The sequence below is a fragment of the Cyprinus carpio genome, chromosome A15 (genome assembly GCF_018340385.1).
Source record: "Cyprinus carpio isolate SPL01 chromosome A15, ASM1834038v1, whole genome shotgun sequence".
NCBI lineage: Eukaryota > Metazoa > Chordata > Actinopteri > Cypriniformes > Cyprinidae > Cyprinus > Cyprinus carpio.
In genome coordinates, this window is record NC_056586.1 from 18048950 (window position 1) to 18076737 (window position 27788).

Sequence of the window (27788 nt, forward strand, 5' to 3'; positions counted from 1 at the left end):
CAGAATCAAGACGACTGTTACAGTTCTCTACTTTCAGTACTCAGACTGTATGTTGTCTTTCTCTCTGCGGAGTGTAATCAAAGCATGAGGCTTGTTGCCGGAACATTAGATAATCATAATCACTGGGCAGATGTGATTAGTATCGAATCAGTCCTAATCAAAGAGGCAGATATACAGCCTTGTGATGAAACTGTGGACTGGAAATGAAGGGAGAGAGCATATGCTGGGCACAACTAGAGATATCGCAACTTCCCAGTTCTCCCTATGAGCTGATAAGATTCTAATGAACCCATAAGTGTGATTTACTGTGATTGTTAATTGTGTTTCTGGCCTGCTGTAAGGCTTTATTCATTTGTAAGCATCGTAAATGTATCTCTGCAGGCGAGTACCAGGAAAAAGTTTCATATAGCTATCAAATAATCCTATTTATAAGTCTTCATCTTTCCATTGTGCACGGCACAGCAAACCTCTCAGTTCTCATATACATTTAATTTTTTTAATTTATATTTTTAATTTAAACATATGAAATCTTGATCACAGTTTGTTCTTGTGCAATGGATTAAGCCTTCATTCAGTCTTAGGAAGGAACGGTTCACCCAAAAATTAAACTTTGCTTAAAATTTACTCACCTTCAGTTCATCCAAGATGTAGTTGAGTTTGTTTCTTTATATGAACGGGTTTGGAGAAATTACCAATGATTCCTCTGTAATGCATTGGTGCTGTCAGAATGAGAGTTCAAACAGCTGATAAAAACATCACAATAATCCACAAGTAATCCATATGACTCCAGTCTTTCATTAAACATCATGTTAAGTGAAAAGCTGCATGTATGTAAGAAACAAATGCATCAAGATGTTTTAACTTTAAACTGTTAATTCAGACCAAAATACCGGTCTATAATCCATTATAATGCTTGCTCCAGTGGATAAAAGCCATCCACCTTTGTCCAAAATCCACCAACATATTTCTTTAGAACTGTTTTGGACTGTTTCTGCTTATAAACAGTGCTTGATTTGTGAACATTTCTCTCCTGAGTCACATAAGACTACTTTTTCACTGGAGAAAGCAATATTATGGATAGAGGACTTGTATTTTATCCGAATATGAAGGTAAAAACATCTTAATGATGGATTTGTTACTTAAAAACATGCTGCTTTTTGTTTCACGATATGTTACTTGATAGACTTGCGTTGTGTGGATTACTGGTGGATTATTGTGATATTTTATCAGCTGTTCGGACTCATTCTGATGGCACCCATTCCCTGCGGAGGATCAATTGGTGATGTAATGCTAGATTTAGAAACAAACTCATTTACATCCTGTGGGTGGACCCGTCCCTTCATGCTGAGTGAGAGTGATGTAGTCAATGATGCAGTTACATCAGAAATTAATGTCATTAGATGGTCAAAATGCTGATCACACTCCCTTTAGCAAAACACATTACATTAACATTGTGTCCCTAAAGCAGGGGTGTCAAACTCAATTCAAGGAGAGCCAGAGCCCTGCAGAGTTTTGTTCCAACCTTGCTCCAACACACATACCATGTAGTTTTCAAGTAAGCCTTGAAGGACTTGATTAGTTGGTGTAAGGTGTGTTTAATTAGGGCTGAATCTAAACTAAAACTTTGGCCTCTAGGAAATGAGTTTGACACCCCTGCTCTAAAGCCACATTGGTTTCAGACTGCATATGAATGCAGCGCATATTTATTCCAGTGCCCATGTTAACGGATTACAGCATTCACATTGCAAAATAATAAAAAAGACTTCTAATTCATACACTAGCGTTCAAGGGTTTGGGGTTAGTAAATGTTTTTTAAATAAGTCTCTTAAGTCTCATCAAAGCTTCATTCATTTGATCGAAAAATTGAAATAATATCAAAATTTAAAATAGCTGCTTTATATTTGAATATATTATAAAAAAATTTAATTTATTCCTGTAAATGCAAAGCTGAATTTTCAGCATCCATTACTCAAATCTTCAGTGTCACATGTTCCTTCAGAAATCATTCAAATATGCTGATTTGCTGCTCAAGAAACATTTATTATTATGAATTCTGAAAACCATTGTGCTGAATAATATTTTTGTGGAAACCATGATGATACAGTTTTTCTTTTTCAGAGTTTGAGTTTAAAAGAAAAACATTTATTTGAAACAAAACCTTTTGTAACAAATATTGTAAATGTTTGTTCCCTGCCACTTTTAATCAATTCATGTGTCCTTGCTCAGTAAAAGCATTAATTTCTTTCAAACTTTTGAACTTTAGTGTAAGTTGTGACAATATACAGGTAATATATTACATTGTATTTATTTATTATTTTTTTTGTGAATTTCTACTTGTGTGATCCCATTGCTTATTTTTATTTTATTTTACAATTTATTCATTTATTTACTTTAAAAATACTTTATACAAAACATAATGTGGTCAGCACAAACCATGTTTATAAGAAAACGTGTATTAAATATAATCTGGGTTGTATCTTCTTTAACCTTGCTTAGTTTTTTGCTTATTTTTTTAAGTATGAGGAATGTCACGTAAACCATGTTGGCATCTGCCTAATTTGATAAAACTGTGCCTAAATATGTTAGATTGACCCCACAGCCTTTGACACCAGCCTCTACTGTTGGCCATCTGTTTGTCCTCTTGACTTTAGACCCACACCAGTAGCTGGCATTGTTCTGGTGACCCAGCTGGGGAAAAGATGTGATTTCAGTTTAGAGGTGAATTTGAACATGACTGGACATTTTCATCAAGAGTCGTGGTGTTCTGGAGCATGTCCCCTCAAGCAGCTGCAGTCATGGCTAGATGGAATAGAAGTTTACTCAGTGTTTTCCATTATGAATGGAAAGACTGGTAGACAGACACACACTCACATTTGGCTTTTGGGCTAATTGAACTGTTTCTGTGTGCTGGATGTATTTCGGAAAGGGAAAAAAAGGGAGTATGCACATTAACAAACTACTTTAACATTGACTTTGTCCCTCCACCTAATGTGATATTTTAGTAATGTCCAGATCACCTACTCATGCTGAAACCCTCTAGAGAATAAAACTGAAAATGTGCTTTGTCACTGCACTGGATGATTCATTCATAGTTTACAGTACAGTCCTAAGAGATTAGTAAAAAAAAATAAATCATCATTTATATATATTATAATATATATTTTATTATTATATTTTATATATTTTTATTAAACATTTTTATTTGTATATTTTTATATAGTATTTTTTATCTTCTGATCAATATTAGACATGTGATGCTTATTTGATATGAAATAGTGCTTAAACATTTCTTTATTTTACATTGTAACTTTTTTCTTTGTTTTTAATTTTTCAAAGTCATTAAACTACTACTGTACTTCTTCATCTTTTTTCAGGTTGAAAAAATAGGATTTTTTAAATACCAGATTGTCAATGAGGACTCTTTGGACTAAATCTAGTTATGTCTCCACAGTCAAAACCTTTGCAAATGCATTTTACTCCAAAAAACACACGTGTGATCAGCATGGAATGTTTATTGTGGTATTATTTTTATATAAATACTAAATATTATGTATAAATATTGTCAGTAAATATGTCATTGGTTCCCTCCTGTCAGATTGAAATGACTCTCCTTTATCTTTCATTGAAACCTTCACAGCCTCATATATGTATTGTCAGATCTTCCTGTGTTCAATCTTTTTGGTGTTTAATGACCCTGAGGTGTAATGTAAGGAAAGATTTTAATGGACCCTCACTTGAGACCGTCTGCAAGGAGCTTCATTTCTAGACCAGAGTTTGTCTGTCTGACTAATTTTAACCTCTGATTCCAAGTAGCCCCTCTCTCATTTGTCTTTGGCTGAAAGAACTGCTTTTAAAATGCGATCATGTTCCTGCTTGGAGCCTTACACCTTACTTCACGCCTCGCCCCCCCCTCCTTTATCCCTCTCCTCTCTATGCCTTTTTTTACAGCAGCACCATTGTCTGCAGGGCTGGCTGCCCTGAGTAGTTCTTGTTATGTCTCTGTGCAGATACCGAAGCAAACAGAAGAATTGTTGTTATTGAGTTTTTCTATCCTGGAGTCTTTCACCTTAGTCTCTGGAGGCCATGTTCTTTTCAGTATACAGTACTTTTTCAAAGGGTACTGCACTGACCCTCTGCCCTTGTGTGTGTGTGTATGTATACATCTATGTCTGAGGGCTAGTCTTTTGTTTTAGTGCAAAACTACCATATCTTGGTTGATCTGCCTGGCTAAATGTGGTATTTTGAGGGAACCAAATTTCTAAAATATTCTACATTTTGAGACCTGCTTAGTAAACATACAGTATTAGATGATTAATGAAAATGTAAAGGGGTCATGTGACCCTCATTTTTTTTCTTACAATCTGTTTATCAATTTATTTTAAAATCCATAAATAATACTACTATTAATTAACATATTGATTTATTTACATCCCCTGAAAATAATAGTAATAATAATAATAATAATAATAATAATCATTTTACAAAAAAAAACATGCTTATCATAGAAGAGGTCAAGGCTTTGTATGGATAAACATGATGTCTAATGACATTACATTTTGAGAGAAAAAAAGAGTATCACACCATTTATATTTTTATTAATTATTTAATGTTTATTAGGCAGTCTCAAAATGTGGATGATATGTTTTTATTTATTTATTTGGGGAAAATATTTTAACACTGCCTTAATATTTAAAATAAAACTTTTGTCTGCAATATTAAAGTCATTTGGTGCAACTAAAATGTTGAAAAATGTTCTAAACTTTTTTTTTTTTTAATTATTATTATTATTTTTGTAGTGGTGACACTTATTTACACAGATATGCCAAATGAATATCATTAGCTAAGTAAAAATGAAATTAAAAAGTCAATGCAAAGTCTTCTGATAGACGAATTATATAAATATTTAATGACTTCTACTATGACTTCTATTATAATGATTGCTGACCATTCGCCTGGCTAATTGTGTGTGTTTGTGTGTGTGTGTGTGTGTTTTGCAGGAAACAAGAGCTGCTGACCATCTCCAGTGTGCCTCTGGGAGAATGTCCACCCTCACCTCCCCGCACTGCACCACCCACCATGAAGGTGAGTGTTCTGGCCTCGCAATCACACACACACACACACACACACACACACACACACACACACACACACACACACACACACACACACACACGCGCACACCACTCTATTAGCTGCTGTTAGCTGAAATCTGCTGCATTCATCTCCCAGGCACACGTTTGTACTGAATTAACCTCTATTAGCTGTGATAGCATGAGAAATTGAGAATGCCCTTTGTAGCATGCCATATAAAATGACCCTCCTTTCACTACAAAAATGTCAGCGTGCTCTTACATAATGCCTCTAACTGATTTAGACATGCACATTAACCTGCAGTACTGTCTGTTAAAGTTCAATGTAGTGTGTTTGAGGTAAAGCTCTTTATTCAAGGTTACCTCTAAATGCAATGGCAATTCATTTGGACTGAGAAATCCATTTTCTTCAGAGCATTAAGGTCCCATTGAGTTCACATGGTATCGCTATCTCTGTAAATTTGAAACAGCCTCGAGAGGGACTGGAAAGATTTTCTGTCTTGTTTAAAAGTGATACACTGAGTTCAGAGATGGATTGTGTGATGTGAGCGGAGCACAGTCGGTGTCACCTTGAAAGACATACATGCTGAAAAATCAGAGGAGGAGGGAGAGATTGGTGTTTATGCAGGGAGGGATGGTGTGATATTAAGATGAAAAGACATAAAGTCAAACCTAGAGGTCATGATCCTGTTAGCCAGTGCTTTAATTATGAAAACTGTTTCTCATAAGGACTGATTAAATGTCTGAGGCACAGAGCACTTGTTAATCATACTTGAAATTTATTAAGGTCTCCAGGCTTTAGTTATTACCTGTTGTTGGAGGATTTGAGTATTTATAAATAGCTTAAATAGGATGTGCCTTTCTTGTGAGCAGCTGTTGTAAATTCAGTAAGTTGTAAAGTTGTTGTAAAGAATTTTTTAAGAACTTACTTTTATTTCACAATGACACATTACAATGATCGAAATGAACAGTAAAGACTTTTATAATGTTACAAAAATAATTACAAATAAATGCTGTTCTTTTTAACTTTCTGTATCACTGTTTCCACAAATATTGTAAGCAGCACAACTGTTTTCAACACTGAAAATATTACTAAATATTTTTATACCAAATCAGCATATTAGAATGATTTCTGAAGGATCATGTGACACTATAGACTGGAAATTCAGCTTTCCATCACAGAAATAAATAATATTTTAAAATATATTATAATGTAAAACAGTTATTTTAAATGGAAATAATATTTCACAATATTGTTGTTTTTACTGTGCATTTTTGATCAAATAAATGAACTTTTGGTGAGCGTAAGATGCTTCTATTAAAAAAAATTGAAAAATACTTACAGACCCCAAATGTTTGTATCTAGTTTTAGATTTGTACGAATCCTAAAATAAATGTGTCATTGAAAAACTCACATAACAAGTTTTCAGTTCCAACTTTGTCCTTAGACTACACCGAGTCACTTTAAATATTGCCAAGAACGTTAACACAACACAACACAATGTACTGTACTGTACCTCAATTCAGGTTTAACTATTCTTGTGGGAACATTTGGTCCAAACAATGTAGCCAAAACCTGACACACAAACACACACTCACCCACTCAGAACACTCCCACAGTGTGCAAATACTCTATTAACACCTGTGTTTGAGAGTAAACACAATACATTTAGTAAGGACATATTAATCTGAATGTGTACTTGTCCTTTAAGATATATTATTATGTGTCGTTCAAACAGTTGGTAGCCACTCCCAATGTAAACCCAGTGTCTAAAGAAGAAAAGAGGAAAGGGAGGAAAGCAAGTGTGCAGACTTGATAAGCTCTCGTGAACTGTGGTTCGAACAGCTGTAGGTCAAATACAAAGCAGAACTACAAAAAACTCAAAAGTACAGACATACTGGTAAGACCAGTTTTAGGGTGTAGAGCTAGAAAACAGTGCTAAGCGGACTTGGTCGTCCTCTTCCTGTTTTGTGCTGCTGAAAGTGTTTGCATAGAGGAGCACAGCTGATCAGAGGAGAGAGGTATGATCGCCCGTGTGACGGGGGGAAACAGAATGTGAGAGGTGTTAGATTCGCTGTGTGTTTATTGCAGGATGAGGGTATTGAGGAGGCTTGTTATTGTGTATTTGACACAGCACAGACCTCCTGCACCACTGCAGTTCATTCATTCATTCTAGTACGTCTGAGTCTTTATGTTATATCAGTTTATCAGCCAGTCCTGGACAGAGTCCCAGATGCACATTTACTCTATATTTGTGTCTATTTATACCTATAACTACTTGCATATTTAAGTAAACAATAGTTTAAAGTGTTTATATTAAAGAAATGGCAGCATTTTTGGGAAGGTTCAATTTGTTAACATTTATTTATTATAATGAACTAACAATAAACAGCTTTTTTTATGTTAAAGGACTATTTTGGATACAAGTTAAGCTCAATTGTCAGCAGTTATGCATAATGTTGATTACAATAAAAAATATTTCAACATGTTCCTCAAAATAGAGCAAAAATAGATGTTACAGTGAGTCATGTACAATGAAAGTAAATGGACAATTATGTGGATGGTTTAAAAGCAGAATTAGGAGGCTTATAATTTTCTAAAAACACTTACATGAATTCTTCTGTCAACGTGTGTGTATTATTTGAGCTGTAAAGTTTTTATTCTCATTTCAGCTGTCATTTTAGTGTTTTAAGAGTGTGTTGCCATGTCATCAAAGTTGTTAAATTGAATATAACTTTACTCAGAAAAGTGATTTTTCCCCCCACACTAAAATCGTGTTAATATACGTTTTTCATGCCTTTGTGGCCATACTATTGAAAAAGTATTTTAATGTTTACAGATTGGCCCCATTCACTTCAATTTTAGGATTTTTGCCCTGTTTTTGTTTGTTTTTAATATACTATTAATTTCTGGTGTAATGTTAACTTATGTAACTACAAATGTAGAATTTTATTAATACATGTAGAAATTAACTTGATAGTTACTGTAATACTTAATATTTTCACTCTGAAATTTCACAAATAATTACAAAGAAACGACAATTAACAGATTGAATTAAATGTGAAATTTGAAGTAGAAAGTTTTGAAATATTTCGATGTATTGTGTGCTTGATTGTAATTTGGTTGAAGCTGCAAAAATCCAGGATAGGATGTTAATCTTGTCTGCGACAACAATGGAACTAAAAGGTTGTGGTTGGAGATATGCTCCATCTCTTTATAACCTTACTATGACACTGCAGGCACAATTTAAGACTATGTAAATTTTTTTTATCATGTAGCTCTTATGTTTTTATATTTGATTTGATGTGCTCACACAAACAACTTCAGGCACTTGACTGCTGACTCATGTGAGATTTGTCAATATTCAATATATAATCAAAAAAGGTCAAAAGGTCATTGTATTGCAAAACTTTCTAATCCTTTCCTAAAATACATCCATTCGCCTTGTTCCTTCTTCGACGATGCGTTCCTCTTTAGTAGGAGTTTAAGGAGTTACCCTCATGTGTCCTGTTGATGTTGTGGTCTCAGTTCCTCAAGGTTATTTGGGCAAATATGGCTCAGCTGGGCTTTCCTCTATTGCCTGTAGTTGTTGACTTGGTTTTAGATGTGATCAGACTGTGGGAGTTGGGTGTGTAGGCTTGAGAGTCCAATATACATTGGCACGTCTTTAATATGTTTTAAAAGCATCCCAGAATGCACCTCATGTTTACTGAGGGAATGTCTAGAGTGAGGAGAGCTGGAATCTAGACAAAGGGTGGAATGAAATGAAATATAAGACTGAAATGTAAGATTTGTTTTGTTTTCAAATAATACTAAAGTCATTTAGCAATTTTTTGTATTTTTAAAGTTTAGCGTTTTAAAAGTATTTTAAAAGTATATTTTAGTATTTTTAAAGTAATTATTTCATTTTTTAATAGCTGTAAAAAAAACATTTTTTATTTTATTTTATTGTGTATTTTATTTATATTTTTTAGATTTTTTTCTTATAGGCAATTGAGCATGCTCATTTTACCCATTTTTACTTTAGATTATCTTATTATAAGATTATCTTGTTAGTGTTCACTTAATGTTAATCTTTAAATCTAATAATTCAATAACTGTTAAATGTAATATTCGAAATACCAAAGTAAATATCCACATTTTCATATGTTTTCATGCTCATTTTAATCTATAGTATTCAAAACAATCTAATGATTTTGGTTTTTGGTGTGTTTTTTATGTAGAAAAATGCATAGAATTTTAATCTGCCATTCATCTATTATCAACCATAAAATTAAAATAATTATTGAATTCTTAGAATTGGTCAGAATTTTAACAACTGTGCAAGTTTTGATGCCTTTATTGTTATTTTACAATAAAGAAATAGTACTAAGTAAAATAAGTTATCAAAATGTATTAACCACTGTTTCTTTATTGATTCTAAAATTTCCAGATAATGCAAATAGGTTTTATGTAAATATCACCACAAAACCACAAATCTCAATTTATGTTTCTTTTCCAGTCGGCAGAGTTCTTCGACATGCTGGAAAGGATGCAGGTAAGATTCCTTCCATCATTCAGATGATCTTTTAAGTGCATGTCCCTCTTTAGAATAAGATCCCTCTAATAACAGTATTCCTCAAATAAGTTTGTACTTTAGCTGAAGAGCATTTTATTGTATAATAATATAATAATTACTTTATGTTTTTTGCCCTTGAGTGCTGGTTAAGTGTTCTCTCTCTAGTGGAATAGTCCTCCATTGCTCTGAATGAATAATTACACATTCCAGCTCATTTCAAAGTCATTGATATAGCCAGCACTTTTCTCTGTGGTGCGTCTTTGGGTTGGGGATTGGTAGGAGCCCCATAGGGACGAGAGACTGGGAACAGGACATACTGACCTGTTATATAACAGCAGCATGATGGTGTTGTTGTCATTGTGTGTGTGTTTGTGAGAGTGTGTAGACGAGGGGCAGCAGGTAGCTAAAGATCAGATGATCAATACTGTGTTGAAGCAGGAGTGCAGTACCTCAGTCAGGTGGTTTTAAAGCCCTCGGTCTTCTTGTGCAGACCTCAGTATAAGTGACAGATCGATGCAGAGGTTTGTCTGAAGGGCTCCTCTCTCTCTCCAATGAATCACATGCACTTGTGATGTTTTTCTTCAAAGATGATGGTGTGAAGGTGTGTCTTAGTCAGCACCCTAGTTCTGTAGCATGTACAGTGCCCAGGGCAGGGAACTGGGCCTTTCCTATTATCTTTTTCAGAACAATCCCACAAACTTTTAAGAATTGCACAAGGATAAAATCTGATAAAACATATTTTAAATTTTACATAATTTGATTTGATTTAGAGTTTTTTATTAAAAACTAGAAATTAATTTACATTTATATTTAAATTAATTACAATTATTAATTTAAATATTAAATAAAATACATGTATTTCCAATGTTAATGCAATTTATTTTATTAACTTACCATTTTTGATTTTATTTTTTATTATATTTGTTTAATGTCTAAATGCTATTACTGTATGTACATTATCTGTTTAATTTTAATAATGTCATGTAGGACAGTCTCAGCTAAAATAAAGAGATTGACGTACATACAGTGATATACAGTAATATTGTTGATATAAATATTGTTATAAATGTTTCCAAGTGAACAAGAGATTCTTCCTCAATTTATCTCAAATTTTTAAATATTCTAATTTTTTTATATTTATCTTAAGTTTTTTTCTGGACTGCAGGTGGAAACAATTTATCATGGTAACCACAGTTTTTGATAAAATTATTTGATATTAGCCACCATAGTAATAAAAAAATGGAAAAAAGACTAACAGGTTCAGAAGCCTTTATTGACTGTAAACAAAACTGCTTTATTTGGGGAGCTCATTTGACTACCAGGGTTCAGTGTACTAGTTTGTCGTTTATTCTTCCTCTTTTCACTCTCTTCTGCTTACCTGGACATGACAGATTCCCAAAACTGAGGAGACTAAGAAATACAAGGTTGGGCTGGTATTCTGAATGTGTGTATGTGTATATTGTGTCTGTAAGTGCATGCTTGTGAGTGGGGTCTTTTCTTCTCCATTAATATTCTGATAAACATCAGCCACAGTCTTGAGTGCTACAGCATCAATCAACATCAATCATTTTGAAGTACTTTTTACATTTATTGATGTAAAGGTCAGTGATGATGGCCTTCAGATGCTGCTAGAGAGTCAAAAAGCCGACTAAAAAACCTTTATATCCCATATATGAATATTGGTATGCAAACTGAGAATAATCAGATACATTCTATTATTTTTGCTGCTGCCGTTAATTAGACTTTTTTTTACCAGTCCTATTCTGATGTAGATATTATTCCTCTGTCCTGCTCTTGGGATTTTTCATTGCTATAAACACACTGTGATATATGTGTTTGACTTTCCTGTGTTATCCTGTTATCAAATTTATTTTTCTCTTCTACAGGATGTACATCCCTTACCCCCGGATTGAGGATGTGAGTCCACGAAAACATACACACAGACACACACTTATAAACACACAACAGTTCAAATTAAACAAAAAAATCAAGCCTAGTTCTATGTACTCTATACTGTTTTGTAATTTAGCACAAGAGAGTTTTCATTATGTTCAAGGCGTTTTAAGGTTGAAAGGAACAGACTGTCTCTATGTATTACACAGCTCTCTGGAATACTTGATTCTGATTGGTTAATCACTGCATGTAGATGTTTGACAATGATTGCTAATCATATGACACTGAAGACTGGAGTAATGATGATAAAAAATCAGCTTTGCATCACAGGAATAAATGACATTTTAAAATATACCAGCATAGAAAACATTTTAAAAAATTGTAATATTTCATAATATTCCTGTTTTTGGTATATTTTTGATTAAATAAATGCAACCTTGGTGAACATCTTTTTTCTTCAAAAAGATTTTAAAATCTCACCGAACCGAAATCCCCCTCCACCACCTCCCACCACTTCTATAACAGCTGATGCTTTCGCCACATTCTTCACAGACAAAACCAGAACAATCAGTAGTCAGTTCTCAGCCCAGCACACCCAGGACCTCAAACCAACCACACCCATTGCTAAAACTCCCATCTTCTCCTTCTTTCCCCTCACTGAGGCAGAAGTATTAAAACTTCTCCTCTCCAGCAACCCTACAACATGCCCTCTAGACCCAATCCCCTCACACCTCCTCCAAGCAATCTCTCCTACACTTTTACCAGCACTCGCACACATTATCAACACATCTCTCCTCACAGGCACCTTCCAAACTGCATTCAAGCAGGCTCGGGTGACCCCAATGCTCAAAAAACCTACATTAAACACTTCACTTACAGATAGCTACAGACCTGTTTCTCTCCTTCCATTCATAGCGAAAACCCTCAAAAGAGTTGTTTTCAACCAGATATCGTTTCTCTCGCAGAACAACAAACTGGACGCTAACCAGTCAGGTTTCAGGAGTGGGCATTCAACTGAGACTGCACTACTGTCAGTCACGGAAGCCCTGCGGATTTCAAAAGCTGATTCCAAATCATCAGTTCTTATTCTGCTGGATCTATCTGCTGCTTTTGACACTGTCAATCATCAGATCCTCCCGTCTGCCCTCTCATCACTGGGCATCACAGGAATTCCACTTCGATGGTTTGAACCCTGTCTCACTGGTAGGTCTTTCAGGGTGGCTTGGGGAGGGGAGGTATCCATAGCACATCAACTTGTCACTGGGGTTCCTCAGGGATCAGTTCTTGGACCCCTCCTCTTCTCCACATACACAACATCACTGGGTCCCATCATACAGGCACACGGTTTCTCCTACCATTGCTATGCTGATGACACACAGCTCTATCTTTCATTTCAACCAGATGATCCAACAGTAGCTGCACAGATCTCAGGCTGCCTGGGGGACATCTCGGCATGGATGAAAGATTATCACCTACAGCTCAACCTGGCAAAGACTGAGCTTCTTGTCTTCCCTGCCACTCCAACTCTACAGTATGACTTCTCCATCCAGCTAGGTTCTTCTACAATTACCCCATCAACTTCAGTCAGAAATCTTGGTATAACCTTTGATGTCCAGCTGACCTTCAAAGACCACATTGCAAAGATTGCTCAATCTTGCAGGTCTTCATTGCACAACATCAGAAAGATCAGGCCCTTTCTAACGGAGCATGCTGCAAAACTTCTTGTCCAGGCCCTTGTCATTTCTAGGCTGGACTACTGCAATGCTGTTCTGGCTGGACTTACATCAAGCACAATCAAACCTCTGCAAATGATTCAGAATGCAGCGGCACGACTGGTCTTCAGTGAGCCCAAAAGAGCACATGTTACACCTCTCTTTATTTCCTTGCATTGACTACCGGTTGCGGCTCGCATCAAGTTCAAGACATTGATGCTTGCATATAGAACAGCCACAGGCTCAGCGCCCGCCTACTTCCACTCACTCCTACGAATCTACATCCCCTCCAGAAGTCTGAGATGCGCTAGTGAGCGACACCTCATGGTACCATCACAGAGAGGCTCAAAATCACTTTCCAGTACATTCTCTTTCACCATTCTGGGCTGGTGGAATGATCTTTCCACCCCTATCCAGAATGCGGAATCCTTGACAATTTTCAAGCGACAGCTGAAAACTCATCTCTTTTGAAGCTCTTGACTTCATCATCATTCAAAAAAAAAAAAAAAAAAATCTTTCTCTTTATTTATTCCTTCTCTTTCTAGCTTGTACTTATTTGAACAATGTCTAAAATTTGGTATTACAAGCACTTCCTGTGACTGTTTGCCTCTTTAAGAAGAATCGCTTTATGTATACTCCAATTGTAAGTCACTTTGGATAAAAGCCCAAATAAATGTAAATGTAAATGTAAATTATAAAATATGACTTTTATTTGCTGTTTTATATTGTCTAGATCCTGGAGAAGGGTGGTCCCTACCCTCAGGTCATTTTACCTCAGTTTGGTGGATATTGGATTGAGGATCCCGAGGCTGCGTTGGGGACGCCCACGTCTTCAGACAGCAGCTTCTGTGAGGAGGAAGATGATGGTCTGAGCCCTGGTGGAGAAGGAGGCTTCGGCTACAGGCTGGAGTGTAACAGCATCTCACGGGCTTATCGCAAACACTTTCTGGGCAATGTGAGGATTAATTTGTTAATGACAACCGTATGTTTAATTTCTACACTGTAAGTTCACAGGGCCAAAAGTAGCCATAGCTAAAAAAACACCCATGTATTATAATGGGTTATTCTCACCATGGCCACAAAATGCCAGAATAAAAGACAAAATTCCATTTTAGCTGTAAATAAGTGTCCTGTCTGAGGTAATATTTCATGTGTCTCAGTTGTGTGTCACAGAGAGCTTGACTGGAATGACACAGAGCCACACTTGAGAGATAAAAATGCAAACTCAGTCTACTGGAAAATGAACCTCTCCATATTGAAATATGTGAGGAATGAACCTGTGAAATGACGCCTGTGTCTCTTTCTCAGGAGCACATGAACTATTACTGCACAGCCAGTAGTATGGGACACCTCATCATGTCTCTGAAGTATGAGGAGGCAGATGGACAGGAGTCTCTCCGCATCATGCTCAGGTTCCATGTCCAGCACATATTGAAACTCTGGTATAGTCATTGCTAGATAGACCTATGTTCTCATAGTAAATAACTGAGCATTTATTTTTTTGTCATTTTCTAGGTCAAAAACAAAGACCCTTCATGAGCGAATCCCACTTGAAGGCCTCCTCCAGCTACCAAGTGTACCACAGATAGCCAAGGTGTGTACTTGCAAGATATATATAGCACCAGATAAATGTCTTTAAAGCTATTAAATAACACAAATGGAAATGTTGCAGTGGCCAAACAAATCAAAACCATCTTTTAGATTGTTCCACTGGCTTGATAATAACTGGGAAGCTTTGAAGGAGTTCCCATGTATCCTCAGTTCTTGTTGGGAGTTCCTTTACTATCCACTTTAACTAAAAAATAAAAATAAAAATAATAATAGAAAAAAATAATATAATTAATTCCATGTTTAGTTAAAAGCCACTCAATAAATTTGTATACAAAATTCATTTGGATCATGTAAGTGTGATATTTCAATGAAACAGTCTTTAGTATCATGAGAAATGTGTGGAAAAATATTACTGCCCAGTCAGTCAATCACTTAAGAGATAAGTCGATCACTTCTAAGTGATGTCATGTCTAATAATCAAGTTCAAGCTTTGCACATCCAAAGAAAAATGTAATAGAAAAGAAAGTTCTTCATACACTGCTGTTCAAAAGTTTGTAATCAGCCAGATTTTAAAAGTTTTTTGAAAGATGTCTCTTATGCTCACCCAGGCTACATTTATGTGATCAAAAATTCAGTAATATTGTGAAATATTATTACAGTTTCTATTGTCATATATTTTAAAATGTAATTTATTCATGTGATGATGAAGCTGAATATTCATCAGTCATTATTTCAGTCTTCAGTGTCACAAGATCCTTCATAAATCATTCTAATATGCTGATTTGGTGCTCAGGTAACAATCTTCAATGAATAGAAAAAAATATATATTTCAGTTTTTTTTTTTTTTTGGACAAAATTATCACTTTGATCATTTTAATGCATCCTTACTGAATAACATTTTAATTTCTTTTTTAAAAAAAAAACGTACTGGTTCCAAAATGTTGAATGGTAGTTATAAATTTCAACCAACCACTAAAACCCATAGGATTGTGGGATATCATAGGCAGTGAAAGCTACTAGGATTCAAAAATTGGTCAAATGAATGCATCTTAACAGACTACAATTACATTATGTAGGTCTGCAGTCAAACTTTTAAATTGTATGCGGACACAAATTCTCAAAAAAGTCTCTCTCACAAAGTCTCTCAAGACTTAGCAGACCTCTTTTGAACTTCAATCCACTCAAAAGATGCAAGATGTTCACATCAGATGTGTCCTGTGTGTTTCAGCTGCTCTGCGATGATGTCACAGGTCTAAAGTTCAACCCCGTCCTCTACCCTAGGGTGAGCATTTCTGTCTTTTTCACTCCATCTGTGACTTACCTACTCGAAGCAGCAGGGTGAAATAGGGCTGGGCTTGCTCCGTCTCACCCTAGTACCCAAGTCATCTGAATTAATATGTTCCTGTGCTCCAGGGGAGTCACAAAACTATCTGCTTTACACTCTCTGGCATGCCTGAACTACATATTGTGTTTGAGAGAAGCCTTGACCATCTCAAGGCTGTGCATGGTCTGTCAGGCATGGCAAACACAAACGCCTGAATTATGGAAAGGCACTGACACACATATTTACCCCTGTGGGTGCTTTTTCTCACTTTCTGTTTTCTCTTGCCCAGCTTCACAACTGATCGTCAGTTTTGATGAGCACGAAGTGAACAACACTTTTAAGTTTGGAGTCATCTATCAGAAGTTTGGTCAGGTGAGAGTCAGTCTTGAGTTGTTGTCTTCATTGTACATACTTTGACTGAACTTCTCGCTCTTTTTCTTTGTTTCCCACTGGTATTGTCTCTTCATATCAGACAACAGAGGAAGAGCTGTTCGGGAACAATGAGGAGACGCCAGCCTTTACTGAATTCCTCAGTGTTTTAGGAGACAATATTGAACTGCAGGATTTTAAAGGGTGAGAGATGGAGATTAAGCTCTGAAAACTGCTGCCAAGGTTCACCTGTGCGCACATAAAAGGCTTGTTTTAATATTAAACAATATTCAAAGAATCCATTTGTGGATAATTTATTTAATTTACTCATTGTGAGTGATTTTGTTCAGACTGATCTGCCTAAGCGGTGCTTCTGAAGAACTAATTTGTCTGGTGTGTGTGGTATTGTGTTGCTCAGATTCAGAGGCGGTCTGGATGTGTCTCATGGACAGACAGGATCTGAGTCTGTATATACTACGTTCCGTCAGAGAGAAATCATGTTTCACGTTTCCACAAAACTCCCTTTTACAGACGGAGACATTCAGCAGGTGGGCTAAAAAATCCAGATGATTTTTACTTTTTTAAAGGCATAGTTCACCCAAAAATGAAAATTGCTCCATGATTTACTCACCCTCAAGCCATCCTAGGTGTATATGACTTTCTTCTGTCAGACGAATACAGTCGGAGTTATATTTAAAAATGTCCTGGCTCTTTCAAGCTTTATAATAGCAGTCAATGGATGTTAAGATTTTGAAGTCCAATAAAGTCCAATAAAGTGCATCCATCCATCATAAAAGTAATTCACATGGCTCTGGGGAGTTAATAAAAGCCTTCTGAATCAAATCGATGCATTTGTGTAAGAAAATATATATCCATATTTAAAACTGTAATCTCTAAAAGGACTCTCCTTATGGTTTATAAAGTTTTAAATATGGATATTTTTCTCACACAAGCGCATCTATGCACTTCAAAAGGCCTTTATTACACCTCGGAGCCACGTGGAGTACTTTTTATGATGGATGGATGCACTTTATTGGACTTTTATTGGACTATTGAATAGTAACACTCATTCATTGCCTTTATAAAGCTCGGAAGAGCCAGAACATTTTTTAATATAACTCCAATTGTATTCATCTGAAAAAAGAAAGTCATATACACCTAGGATGGGTGAACTATCCCTTTAATGTTTTTTTTTATTTATTTTTTTATATTATTTATACATTATGTAATATTTAAATATTATGTAATTATTTAATATAATTGATTCATTATGTATTTTTTTAATCTTTATTTATTTTTAAATTTGTCAAAGGTTTTCATACACTCTTTAGATCATATTTCACTCTAAAGTCAACAGAATTTTTTTTTTTTCACAAATCCCTTCTAAATCTTAATTATTGTGATGGACAGTTATGACTTTAATTATTATTATATATTTTTTTTAAATCAGCAAAAATAAAAGATATTAAAATATATTACCATGACGTAAAAATAGTATACAGTTCTAAAAATTCTATTATTGTTTTGTGTTATGGTATTGAGATATATTTGAATTACAGCAATGAGAACTGGGGAGAAATATACTTTATGAAATTCACATTGGAAAATAATTTAAGGGTTTTAAAAATATAAATATAAAAAAAATGCAAATATTAATTATTTATATTTTTATAATATCTTATTTCTAAATATTAAAAATCTCTGTATGTTGATCTTGACTGAAAATGTGTTGGTACATCTATTGCATTCAAAATATTTATAAATATTTTCCTCTTGTGTCATATTCTCTCAGCTCCAGAGGAAGAGACATATTGGCAATGACATTGTCGCAGCCGTCTTCCAGGAAGAGCCCACACCTTTTGTACCTGATATGATCGCATCCAACTTCCTTCATGCCTACGTGTTAGTGCAGGCGGAAAACCCTGGCACTGATCACACCACGTACAAGGTTTGTCAAACACCTCACTGAATTACTCCAAATGCCCATCAATCCCATCAATCCCGATATTGATCGTGTTCACAGGTGTCCGTCACAGCACGAGAGGATGTCCCTCCGTTCGGCCCCCCTCTTCCAAACCCTTCCGTCTTTAAGAAGGTAACATAAAAGATTGCTTCAGTTAAATGTTGTAGGAGATTTTAATTTGTGTCATAAGATGATGGAGATAAACACTTTCCCAGGGTCCTGAGTTCCGGGAATTTCTCCTGACAAAATTGATCAACGCAGAAAATGCATGCTGCAAGTCAGACAAGTTCGCCAAGCTAGAGGTGAGAAAAAAGATCCTGCGATTAAGGATTCACTATAGTATAAACTATTAATTGCATTATTTACTAATGAATTTTCATTTTGGGGTGAGCTATCGCTTTAATTATTCTGTCTACATCATTGTCTGTCGTTCTCTCTCTGTGTGTGTGTGTGTTTGACAGGAGAGGACACGCGCAGCACTGTTAGATAACCTTCACGATGAACTGCACAGACAGACACAGGCCACAGTAGGACTGGGCTCAACTACAGATGAAGAAAAGCTAGAAAATGGAGGTCATGGAGGGCTGCTGGAGTCTTTTAAGGTGAGATGTCTTGTCCTTGACCACTTAAAAACCCAGAGCACTAAAGATTTTACTGAATGATGTTGCTCTTTGGATTTATTCTATTCTGAAAAGTATTCTTTGTGTATTCTTTAAGTATTCTAAAGTGACAGTAAAGACACATAATATTATAAACGTTTTCTATTTCAAACAATTGCTGTTCTTTTGAACTTTCTATTCATCAAAGAATCCTGAAAAAAATGTATCATGGTTTCCACCAATATATTAAGAAGCACAACTGTTTTCGACACTGATTATAAGAAATGTAAATCAGCATATTAGAATGCTTTCTGAAGGATCATGTGACACTGGAGACTGAAGACTAATTCAGCATTGCCTTCATAGGAATAAATGACATTTTAAAATATTTTAAAATAGAACGTGGTTATTTTAAATTGTAATAATATTTCACAAAATTACTAATTTTACAGGTTTTCAAATAAATGCAGCTTTGTTAAGCATAAGAGACTTCTTTGAGAAATATTTAGAAAATCATTCCAACCCCAAACTGTTATGTTAGGACTTCTATTGGAAACACAAACTTAGCTTGAAATGTCTTTTTAATCAATAAATGCTGTCTTGGTGAGCATAAGAGACTTCTTTAAAAAGCATTACTGAGCCTAAACTTTTGAACAGTTACAGTATGCATGTACAGACAAGTTTTTAACATTGGAATGTTTTGAACATTTTGAATGTAATTTTTGTGTAGGACACAAATGATACACATTAATTGTACTACTAAAACTTTTCCTGTTTACTTGTCTGTCTGTCTGTGTGCATGTGATTCTGTCTTTCTGGATATTAAAATGTATGCAACTGAGCTGCCCTGGACTAAGGTCTTAGAAGGCCTGTGTGTGTGTTTGTGAATATATGCATGATTTTACCATGTGTGGGTGTTTTCAGGCAGGGTGGAGGTGTGTGTGGGGTGGTTTGCAGACACACACATATACTGCAGTGCTGATCTGCGTAGCAGCTGTGACTGTGTATCATTACCAAGCTGAACTGATGCAGATGACCAGTGCACACAAAACAATACATTAAACATGTATACAACAACACAAGACTCCCAGATTATTTTGCAGATTGTTTTTTTTTTCTACTTTTTTGTTTATATTTATATATATATGTGTTTATATATATATGTGTTTATATATATATATATATATATATATATATATATATATATATATATATATATATATATATATATATATAGTAGTATATATACACTAGTTTAAATGTTTTTTGAAGGGTAACATTTTATAAGATTAAATGTATAATTATTATAATATTATTACATAATATTGTAAAATTTATATATATATATATATATATATATATATATATATATATATATATATAATATATATATATATATATATATTAAATGCCATTTAAATTTACAAGTAAAAAAATATAAAAGTGATATATAAAAAATAAATATAGAAATAAAAAGAAAAACAAGATTCGAATAGAATAGTGTTTTCTACCCTTTGGTTGACCTTTGGCTTTAGGATAAAGTTGGTGTGTAGCCTCACCTGCTGGTTGTTTATGGTAATACAATTCCGTTTTCCTAACTTCGTCATCATTATTATGGCTAGTTTTAGGACTAATATAAATAAATAATTAAAAATATGTCATAAAAGTATTAAAATAAATAACTAATTTACAATAAATTATTAGCCAGCTAATATAAATAATGCACATATAAACCTCAAATAAACTGTGATATAGGTTCTTATTTCTTATTTTCCATCTAGATACCACAACTGTACATTGAAATTGAAATTTCTGTTTATATATATAATGTGTGTGTGTGCGTGTGTGTGTTTTATTCAAATATCTTTATTTCTTATTATCTATGTGTTGTTGTCTCTGTCTACTGGTAGCTTCGGAAACCAGAACAAATGTGCAAAGATACTTGGCAATAAATCTCTTTCTGATTCTGATTCTCTTTATTTGCAGCTTAGTACAGTTTTTACTTCAGGATGTGTTTTCTGTTCCTCTCTTACCCTCTTCCTCTGTCTCTGTCTCTGTCAGAGGGCCATGCGTGTGAGGAGCCACTCCATGGAGACGATGGTGACTCATAAACACAAGAGTCCTGGAGTGACAGCAGGGGTCCCGTCCAGTGTCAGCGGTGGAGGACTCCAGCAGAACAGCGTGGAGTGCACCAAGAGCACCTTCACTGTACTTCCATTATTCTCTTACATTCATTTATGCAGATTAAATTCTTATCTCATCCAGTGTATAAACATCCTGAAAGCATTTATTATTATAATAGCGGTGCAGCAGTGCATGAGCTGATATTTGTGTGGTTGTGTTTGTCAGCCTCCAGTGCTGTCTGCGAAATCTCCATTAAAGAGTCCAGTAAAGCGGCGCTCTGGTCTATTCCCCAGACTGCACTCCAGCACGGAAAGTCCAACTGAGAAACATCCTACTCGCAGGTAAACCATTTTTTAAAATACATTTATATTATATATTTTTTTTTACACACAACAATTTGCAAAAACTGACTATGCACTGCAGGCCTCACCAAGGCTCATTTATTTGATCAAAAATCCATAAAAAATTGAAAACAGTAGTATTGTAAAACATTATTACAATTTACATTTTAAAATAACTTTCTATTTCTACTTTCTGTGATGCAAAATTTAATTTTCAGCATCATTGCTCCAGTCTTCATTTTTCAGAAATCCTTCTTATTATTATCAATGTTAAAAATGGTTTTGCTTCTTAATATTTCAGCAAAAACAATTATTCACTAAAATTACAAAATACATTTATTAATTACAATAAAAAAATAAAGAAATTAATACTTTTATTCAGCAAGGACACATTAAATTGATCAAAAGTCACAGTAGAGCATTTATAAAGTTACAAAAAAATATATATTTCAAATAAATGCTGTTCATTGACCTTTCTATTAATCAAAGAATCCTGGCAAAATGTTAAGCAGCAAAACCTTTTTAACATACTTTAACACAAGATAATAATACAAACCATTATTAATAAATAATAACCAAATCAGCATATTATAATGATTTCTGAAATGTCATGTAACAATTGTAAGACTTGAATACTGGCTGCTGAAAATACAGCAGTGTTTGTCTTTGAAAGCTTTGTTTGTATGTTAGTATTTCAGAAAAGCACTACATAAATTGTATTCTGTGTTTTACTAGTGACCAAAAAACAGAAGTGTTACCTCAGTCGCAGGAAGTGAGGTCCGAGACATCATCCAATCCGAGTTCACCAGAGATCTGCCCAAACAAAGAAAGGTGGGTTTCATTGTGGTTTCTGAGCTCCAGCTCCTCAGGAACAGCAGATGTGAGTGCAGTGTTGGATTGTGTTGACATTTGATGATTCAGATATGTTGTCAGGCTTCATTTTGAAATCCTTTTCCAGCATCTTCACTTTTAGCAATGTATGTGAAAGGGTATTTCTGTCTTCTTCATAGCTCTTCAGTAAATGAAAGAAAAAAAAAAACTGTGGCTCTCTTTTGTGTAATCTCTGTCCTGTTGGTTTGGTCCTGCAGGCCATTTGTGAAGCTGAAAGAGTGTAGTGGCAGAGCTAATATCTCACGATCCTCCTCCAGCACCAGCAGCTTCAGCAGCACAGCAGGGGAGGGAGACGGACTGGAGGAGCTAGAAATGGTGACACACACTTATACACAAAGACAAAAGGGTTCTGTTGACCTTTTAGGAAATTCAAGAGTGCACTGCAAAAATATAGATTTTTTGTTTTAAAGGGGTCATATGACTTTGCTAAAAAGAACATTATTTTGTGTATTTGGTGTAATGCAATGTATTTATGCGGTTTAAGTTTAAAAAACACATTATTTTCCACATACTGTACATTATTGTTGTTCCTGTATGCCCTGCCTTTCTGAAACGTGTTGATTTTTACAAAGCTCATCGTTCTGAAAAGCGAGGTGTACGCTGATTGGCCAGCTATCCACTGCATTGTGATTGGCCGAATACCTCAAGTGTGTGATGAAAATGTTATGCCCCTTACCATACTGTAATGCTGTATCCCAGCACGACAAAACAACACCAATAAAACCCATTATAAACAAGGCATTTGTTGCATCCAGTGGGAACATAATTATGGATTATAATGATTTATACTTTCTTTTTACACGTTACATTGCGTATCGCACCATGTAAACATAAAAAAAAATGATTGCATTTGTGATCAGAGAAATGACAAACAACAAGAGCTGCTCTACACTGCTCAAAACTCGCGTTTGAATCATCAGTGGCAAATTCTTTAAATTCTTTTGGAAGGCCAAACAAAGTAGTTTCGCTTTCACAACGAAACACACAGCGTCTCCACAACATGGCGGCGGCAGCAAAAATACTACAGCGAGGATTAAAGTTATGCCTTCTTTCTTTGCGTGAACATTTGGGCGGTGTTATGCAAATCTTCCCACACAGTGACACAGACGTGTGGGGGCGTGTCTAAACGAGGCATTTTAGCAGGGCGTGGACGAGTCTTAACTTTTATAAAGAATATCTCTTTGGGTTTGAGACTTTAATCTTTGCAACTTTAGGGTTCTTATCTATTCACACACATGCTTGTAACACTCCAAAGAGAAAGGAAAACTTGAAATCGCATCATATGACCCCTTTAATCTAACAACAATTATTGACATTTATGTGTAAAACAAGTTTGTCAGCTGGAAAACAACAACATGATTAAGAAAATCCTTTGTGCAGTGTGTTTCTTTCTCTAGTAACGCTCACTGTGAAAACATTTCAATTATGCTTCAGTCACATCTAGAAACTTCCTAGCTAATTTGCAGATAACCATCACACACTAAATGGCCGTTTGCATTGATCCACTCAGCCTGACAACTGTCGATATGCTTAATTACTGCAGCACAGCTAGGTCTAGGACAATCTATAGCAATCGTACTAGTATTAACATTACCACTGCAGTTTACTCAGACTGTCATTTGGTGTGTGTTGTGTCCTGTAGAGCAGTCACCCGTCCACGGCTTCATCTGTATACAGTCCATCTCTCAGCGTGGAAAGCCAGAACTCCGGAACGCCGCTGATCATGTGCCGCAGTCCCACAGGTGAATTAAGCAATCATACACAATAAAAATAAACCAAAGCAATCATACACTACACAGCCAATAGTAAGTGGCCACCCGAAAACCAGACCCATATGTGCTTGCTGAACATTTTCAATTTATATGCAATTGGCAATAGTTGAAATAGGGTAGGAACTATTTCATATACAGTATAGCTCATCAGAAAACAAGTAAAAATGCTGAAAATTGTTTTATAATTGATGTTAACAAATAAACAACAATGGAATCAGATTTTTTTGCTGACAATGTACTGGGGGCCATCTAAGATCTTGATGAGTTTGTTTCTTCATTGGAAAAGATTTGGAGAAATTCTCATTACATCACTTGTCCAAACGGCTGATAAAAACATCACAATGATCCACACAACTCTAGTCCATCAATTAACATCTCATGGAGTGAAAAGTTGCATGATAAGAAACAAATGCATCACTAATGAGTTTTAACTTTAAACCGTCACTTCTGGCAAAAATAACAACAAACAATCAACAATAAACCTCACAATACAGTCCTCTCACATCAAATCTACTAACATATTTGTTTAGAACTGTTTTGGACTGTATTTGCTTGTAAATACTGTAGTGCTTGAGATATGATTATTTCTCTTCAGATGTGGCTACTTTTTCACTGTAGAAAGAAATATTTGAAGTTTGAAGTTTGTTAACAATGGTTTTTTTTTTTTTTTACAAACATGCAGCTTTTCACTTCACAAGATGTTAATTAATGGACTGGAGTCGTGTGGATTACTTGTTGATTTTTGTGTTTTTATCAGCTGTTTAAACTCTCAATCTGACGGCACCCATTTACTGCAGATGATCTATTGGTGAGAAAGTGATTAAATGCTAAATTTCTCCAAATCTGTTCAGATGAAGACACAAACCCTACATCCTGGATGGAGTGAATTTACTTTAAAAACTTGAAAATGCTGAACATTATAATGTTAATAATGTTTACTAAAATAAACAATTTTAAGTACTCAAATTAAAACTGAAAAAATAAAATAAAATAATCATACACTACATGACAAGAAGTAATCGAACCCCTGAAAACCTGACCTATATATGCTTGTTGAACATTTCTCCTTAAAACCATTAATAGGAAATTGGAAATTGTTGAAATAGTCTGACTCGTCAGTTAAAAGGTGGTGTCAACATATTGTAGCTATGAGATGTGCATGAACATGAGTATACTTGCATGCACACACATGCACTTTGGCACTTTAACAAAACAAAAACAAAAAAACAAGAATTTACCCAGTGTTTTCCTTAGATGGAAAGAACAAAACTTCACCGAGGTCAAACTTGAAATTCCGCTTTGACAAAATGAGCCACTCCACAGTAAGTACAATATCCTCAAATATCTTATTGCGTGGGCGTATATTGAAATTGGTTTCAAATCTGGTTGTTTTATGTTAGATCAGGTTAACAACAATGACAATGTTTAAATGATAACAGTGCATATGTTACTCTGGGTTTTTATAGTAAAAATGCATTTGTTGTTATAAGTCTGTAACAGTGCATTTGATTCTATTTGTAAACTGAATAATGAGATTTGAATTCATTCACTAAGAATAATCCTTCCCCTTTCTTTCAGGGTCATTAGGTCAGACAGAAGCCACTGCATGGACAATAGGTACTTTGCATATTGCAGTATTTACTTATCTTTAAGTATATATGGAAAGAATAGTAAGAAATATTGCTCCTTTTACTCATCAGAACAAATAGAAATACTGAAATGTGTTCTATAATGTTGTTAACAAATAAACACAATAAACAAGTCTGATCATTTCCAATTTAGCCCCTTTTAATGGTAATGGTAATTAAATATATGGTAATATATATGGTAATATGTATTAATGGTAATTATATATATATATATATATATATATATATATATTACGAATTTTTTTTTTTTTTTATATATATATTTAATTTGATTTCTACGGAAGAGGATTTTAAACTAAGGGTGAATAGAAATATAAAAAAATAATACAAATTAACAAAACAAAATAACAAATAACAATATTTCTAAAACTAAATTTAAAATGAAATTTAAAAATATAAATCTATCTGTATTAAAATTGACGTCAGAAATAGTGGTTATACATCGTACTTGGTATCAGATCAAAAAGAAAATAAGAGTCTATGTCAGTTTATATGTACTTTAGTGAATCTGTGCACTCTCAAAAGTACATGATTTACCCACTGCATCTGTTCTTTGTCTTTCTAGGCAGTGACTTTGAATGGATTTTTATAGATTGGAAGAAAAAGGGACCATTTGCTCTTGCCATTGCTACAGTTATCACTGTTCAGCATAATACACAACTAAACACTATTGTAAGAATTGATCCTACAAACACACAGTAAGGGTTTAGAGGACAGAAATGAACACCAGTCTTAGTAAAAAAAAGGAACAAATGTCTCTGTTTTTCCAACATTGTAAATGTAGTGCTCAAACAAGTGTTGAAACTATTCTTGCCTAACTGCAATTGCTTTTAAGACAGATGCACAATATTAACACAGCCACTTGAAATACTTGAAGAGTTCTCTCGGTCATTAAATGTTACAAGAGATAAGGACTACAAAGTATCATTATAAGCACCTGTACTGTACTCAGTTTTTTGCAGAGATTACGGGTCATTTTGAGTCTTGTAACGCCGCCCATCAGTATAAGCCTTAAAATACTGTACACTAACTGCTCTGCTGAGGATCGAGTCAGTTCTGTTATTTCTGAGTGATGTGAAAAGGTCAAATTCACCTTTCCTGAGGGTAACCAAAGATGAAGATTGCCAAGGTTTATTTGTGGTAAAAGGGGAAGAGTTTTGACAAAAAAACATAACCTTGCATGGATGGCGAAGACATATTTTATTATATTTTTAAAGTAAAATTGGTCTGTTCATTTCAGCGTATATTTAGTTCTTTAAAAAAAGACTTCAGTATATTTGTTCAACACTGGGTTGGCAGCTACTGCTAACTTTACATTTGAACCAAAAAAACTAAATTATTTGCTACTTATTATTTACTATTACTTTCATTTTGAGCTTTCAAACACACTTGAGAAAGCACAGACATAAACATGGTTCTTCTTAATTTCAGACATGTGGATGTACAAAAAGGTCCTTTTTTGTAAATGCTTCGTTATTCAACTTAGGCTGGCAGAATAATTGTTGAACAATTTTTGAAGGATTTTCTTTTGAAATTTTGTGTTATTTATATACATATGTGTGTGTCTCCTCATTCCTTATGATTCTGTTAGTTTTCAGCGGTACTCACTGGTGAGGGCATTAGACTGCAGAGAGCGTTAAATATTCTTGTACAATAGTGACAAACTTTGACATAAAATGTGTTGGCATATGTTTGTACTGCCATAATTTATTGCTTTTGAAATTTGTTCATGTTACGTAGTAAAAAAAATGAAATAAAAATAATAATATAATTACACAGAGTCAAATTAAAATAACAGATAATTTAAAAGATTATGTATATGTATATTTGGTTATGGCATGTGCCATTAAGAATTTATTATAAAATAAAATGTATTTTGTGTCAAATACCTGTCTGTTGTGTAAAACATTTAAAAAATGACACCAGTTCTGTTTGCTCAGATACATCTACA

General features: G+C 34.6%; 1 protein-coding gene across 6 annotated transcripts in view; it reads left to right on the forward strand.

Annotated features, from left to right (window-relative positions):
• Positions 1-25798, forward strand: part of LOC109103180 (rap1 GTPase-activating protein 2-like) — a 56657-nt gene extending 30859 nt beyond the window's left edge. For 2 of the 6 annotated variants that reach the window (XM_042771311.1, XM_042771312.1), the window contains 22 exons: positions 4998-5082; positions 9593-9628; positions 11041-11073; positions 11536-11566; positions 13988-14209; positions 14563-14666; positions 14770-14848; positions 16034-16087; positions 16418-16501; positions 16602-16702; positions 16917-17046; positions 18291-18446; positions 18522-18593; positions 18677-18763; positions 18923-19063; positions 21122-21268; positions 21410-21525; positions 22261-22356; positions 22614-22731; positions 24059-24158; positions 25443-25510; positions 25767-25798. In XM_042771311.1, the coding sequence (XP_042627245.1) occupies positions 11537-11566; positions 13988-14209; positions 14563-14666; positions 14770-14848; positions 16034-16087; positions 16418-16501; positions 16602-16702; positions 16917-17046; positions 18291-18446; positions 18522-18593; positions 18677-18763; positions 18923-19063; positions 21122-21268; positions 21410-21525; positions 22261-22356; positions 22614-22731; positions 24059-24158; positions 25443-25510; positions 25767-25775 (1914 nt within the window). In that variant the 5' untranslated portion in view covers positions 4998-5082; positions 9593-9628; positions 11041-11073; position 11536 and the 3' untranslated portion in view covers positions 25776-25798. Of the gene's footprint in view, positions 1-4997; positions 5083-6860; positions 7113-9592; positions 9629-11040; positions 11074-11535; positions 11567-13987; positions 14210-14562; positions 14667-14769; positions 14849-16033; positions 16088-16417; positions 16502-16601; positions 16703-16916; positions 17047-18290; positions 18447-18521; positions 18594-18676; positions 18764-18922; positions 19064-19984; positions 20158-21121; positions 21269-21409; positions 21526-22260; positions 22357-22613; positions 22732-24058; positions 24159-25442; positions 25511-25766 lie in introns of those variants that run through there. The other 4 variants (XM_042771314.1, XM_042771313.1, XM_042771310.1 and 1 more) reach the window with 4 other exon arrangements.
• Positions 25799-27788: the final 1990 nt, after the last annotated feature.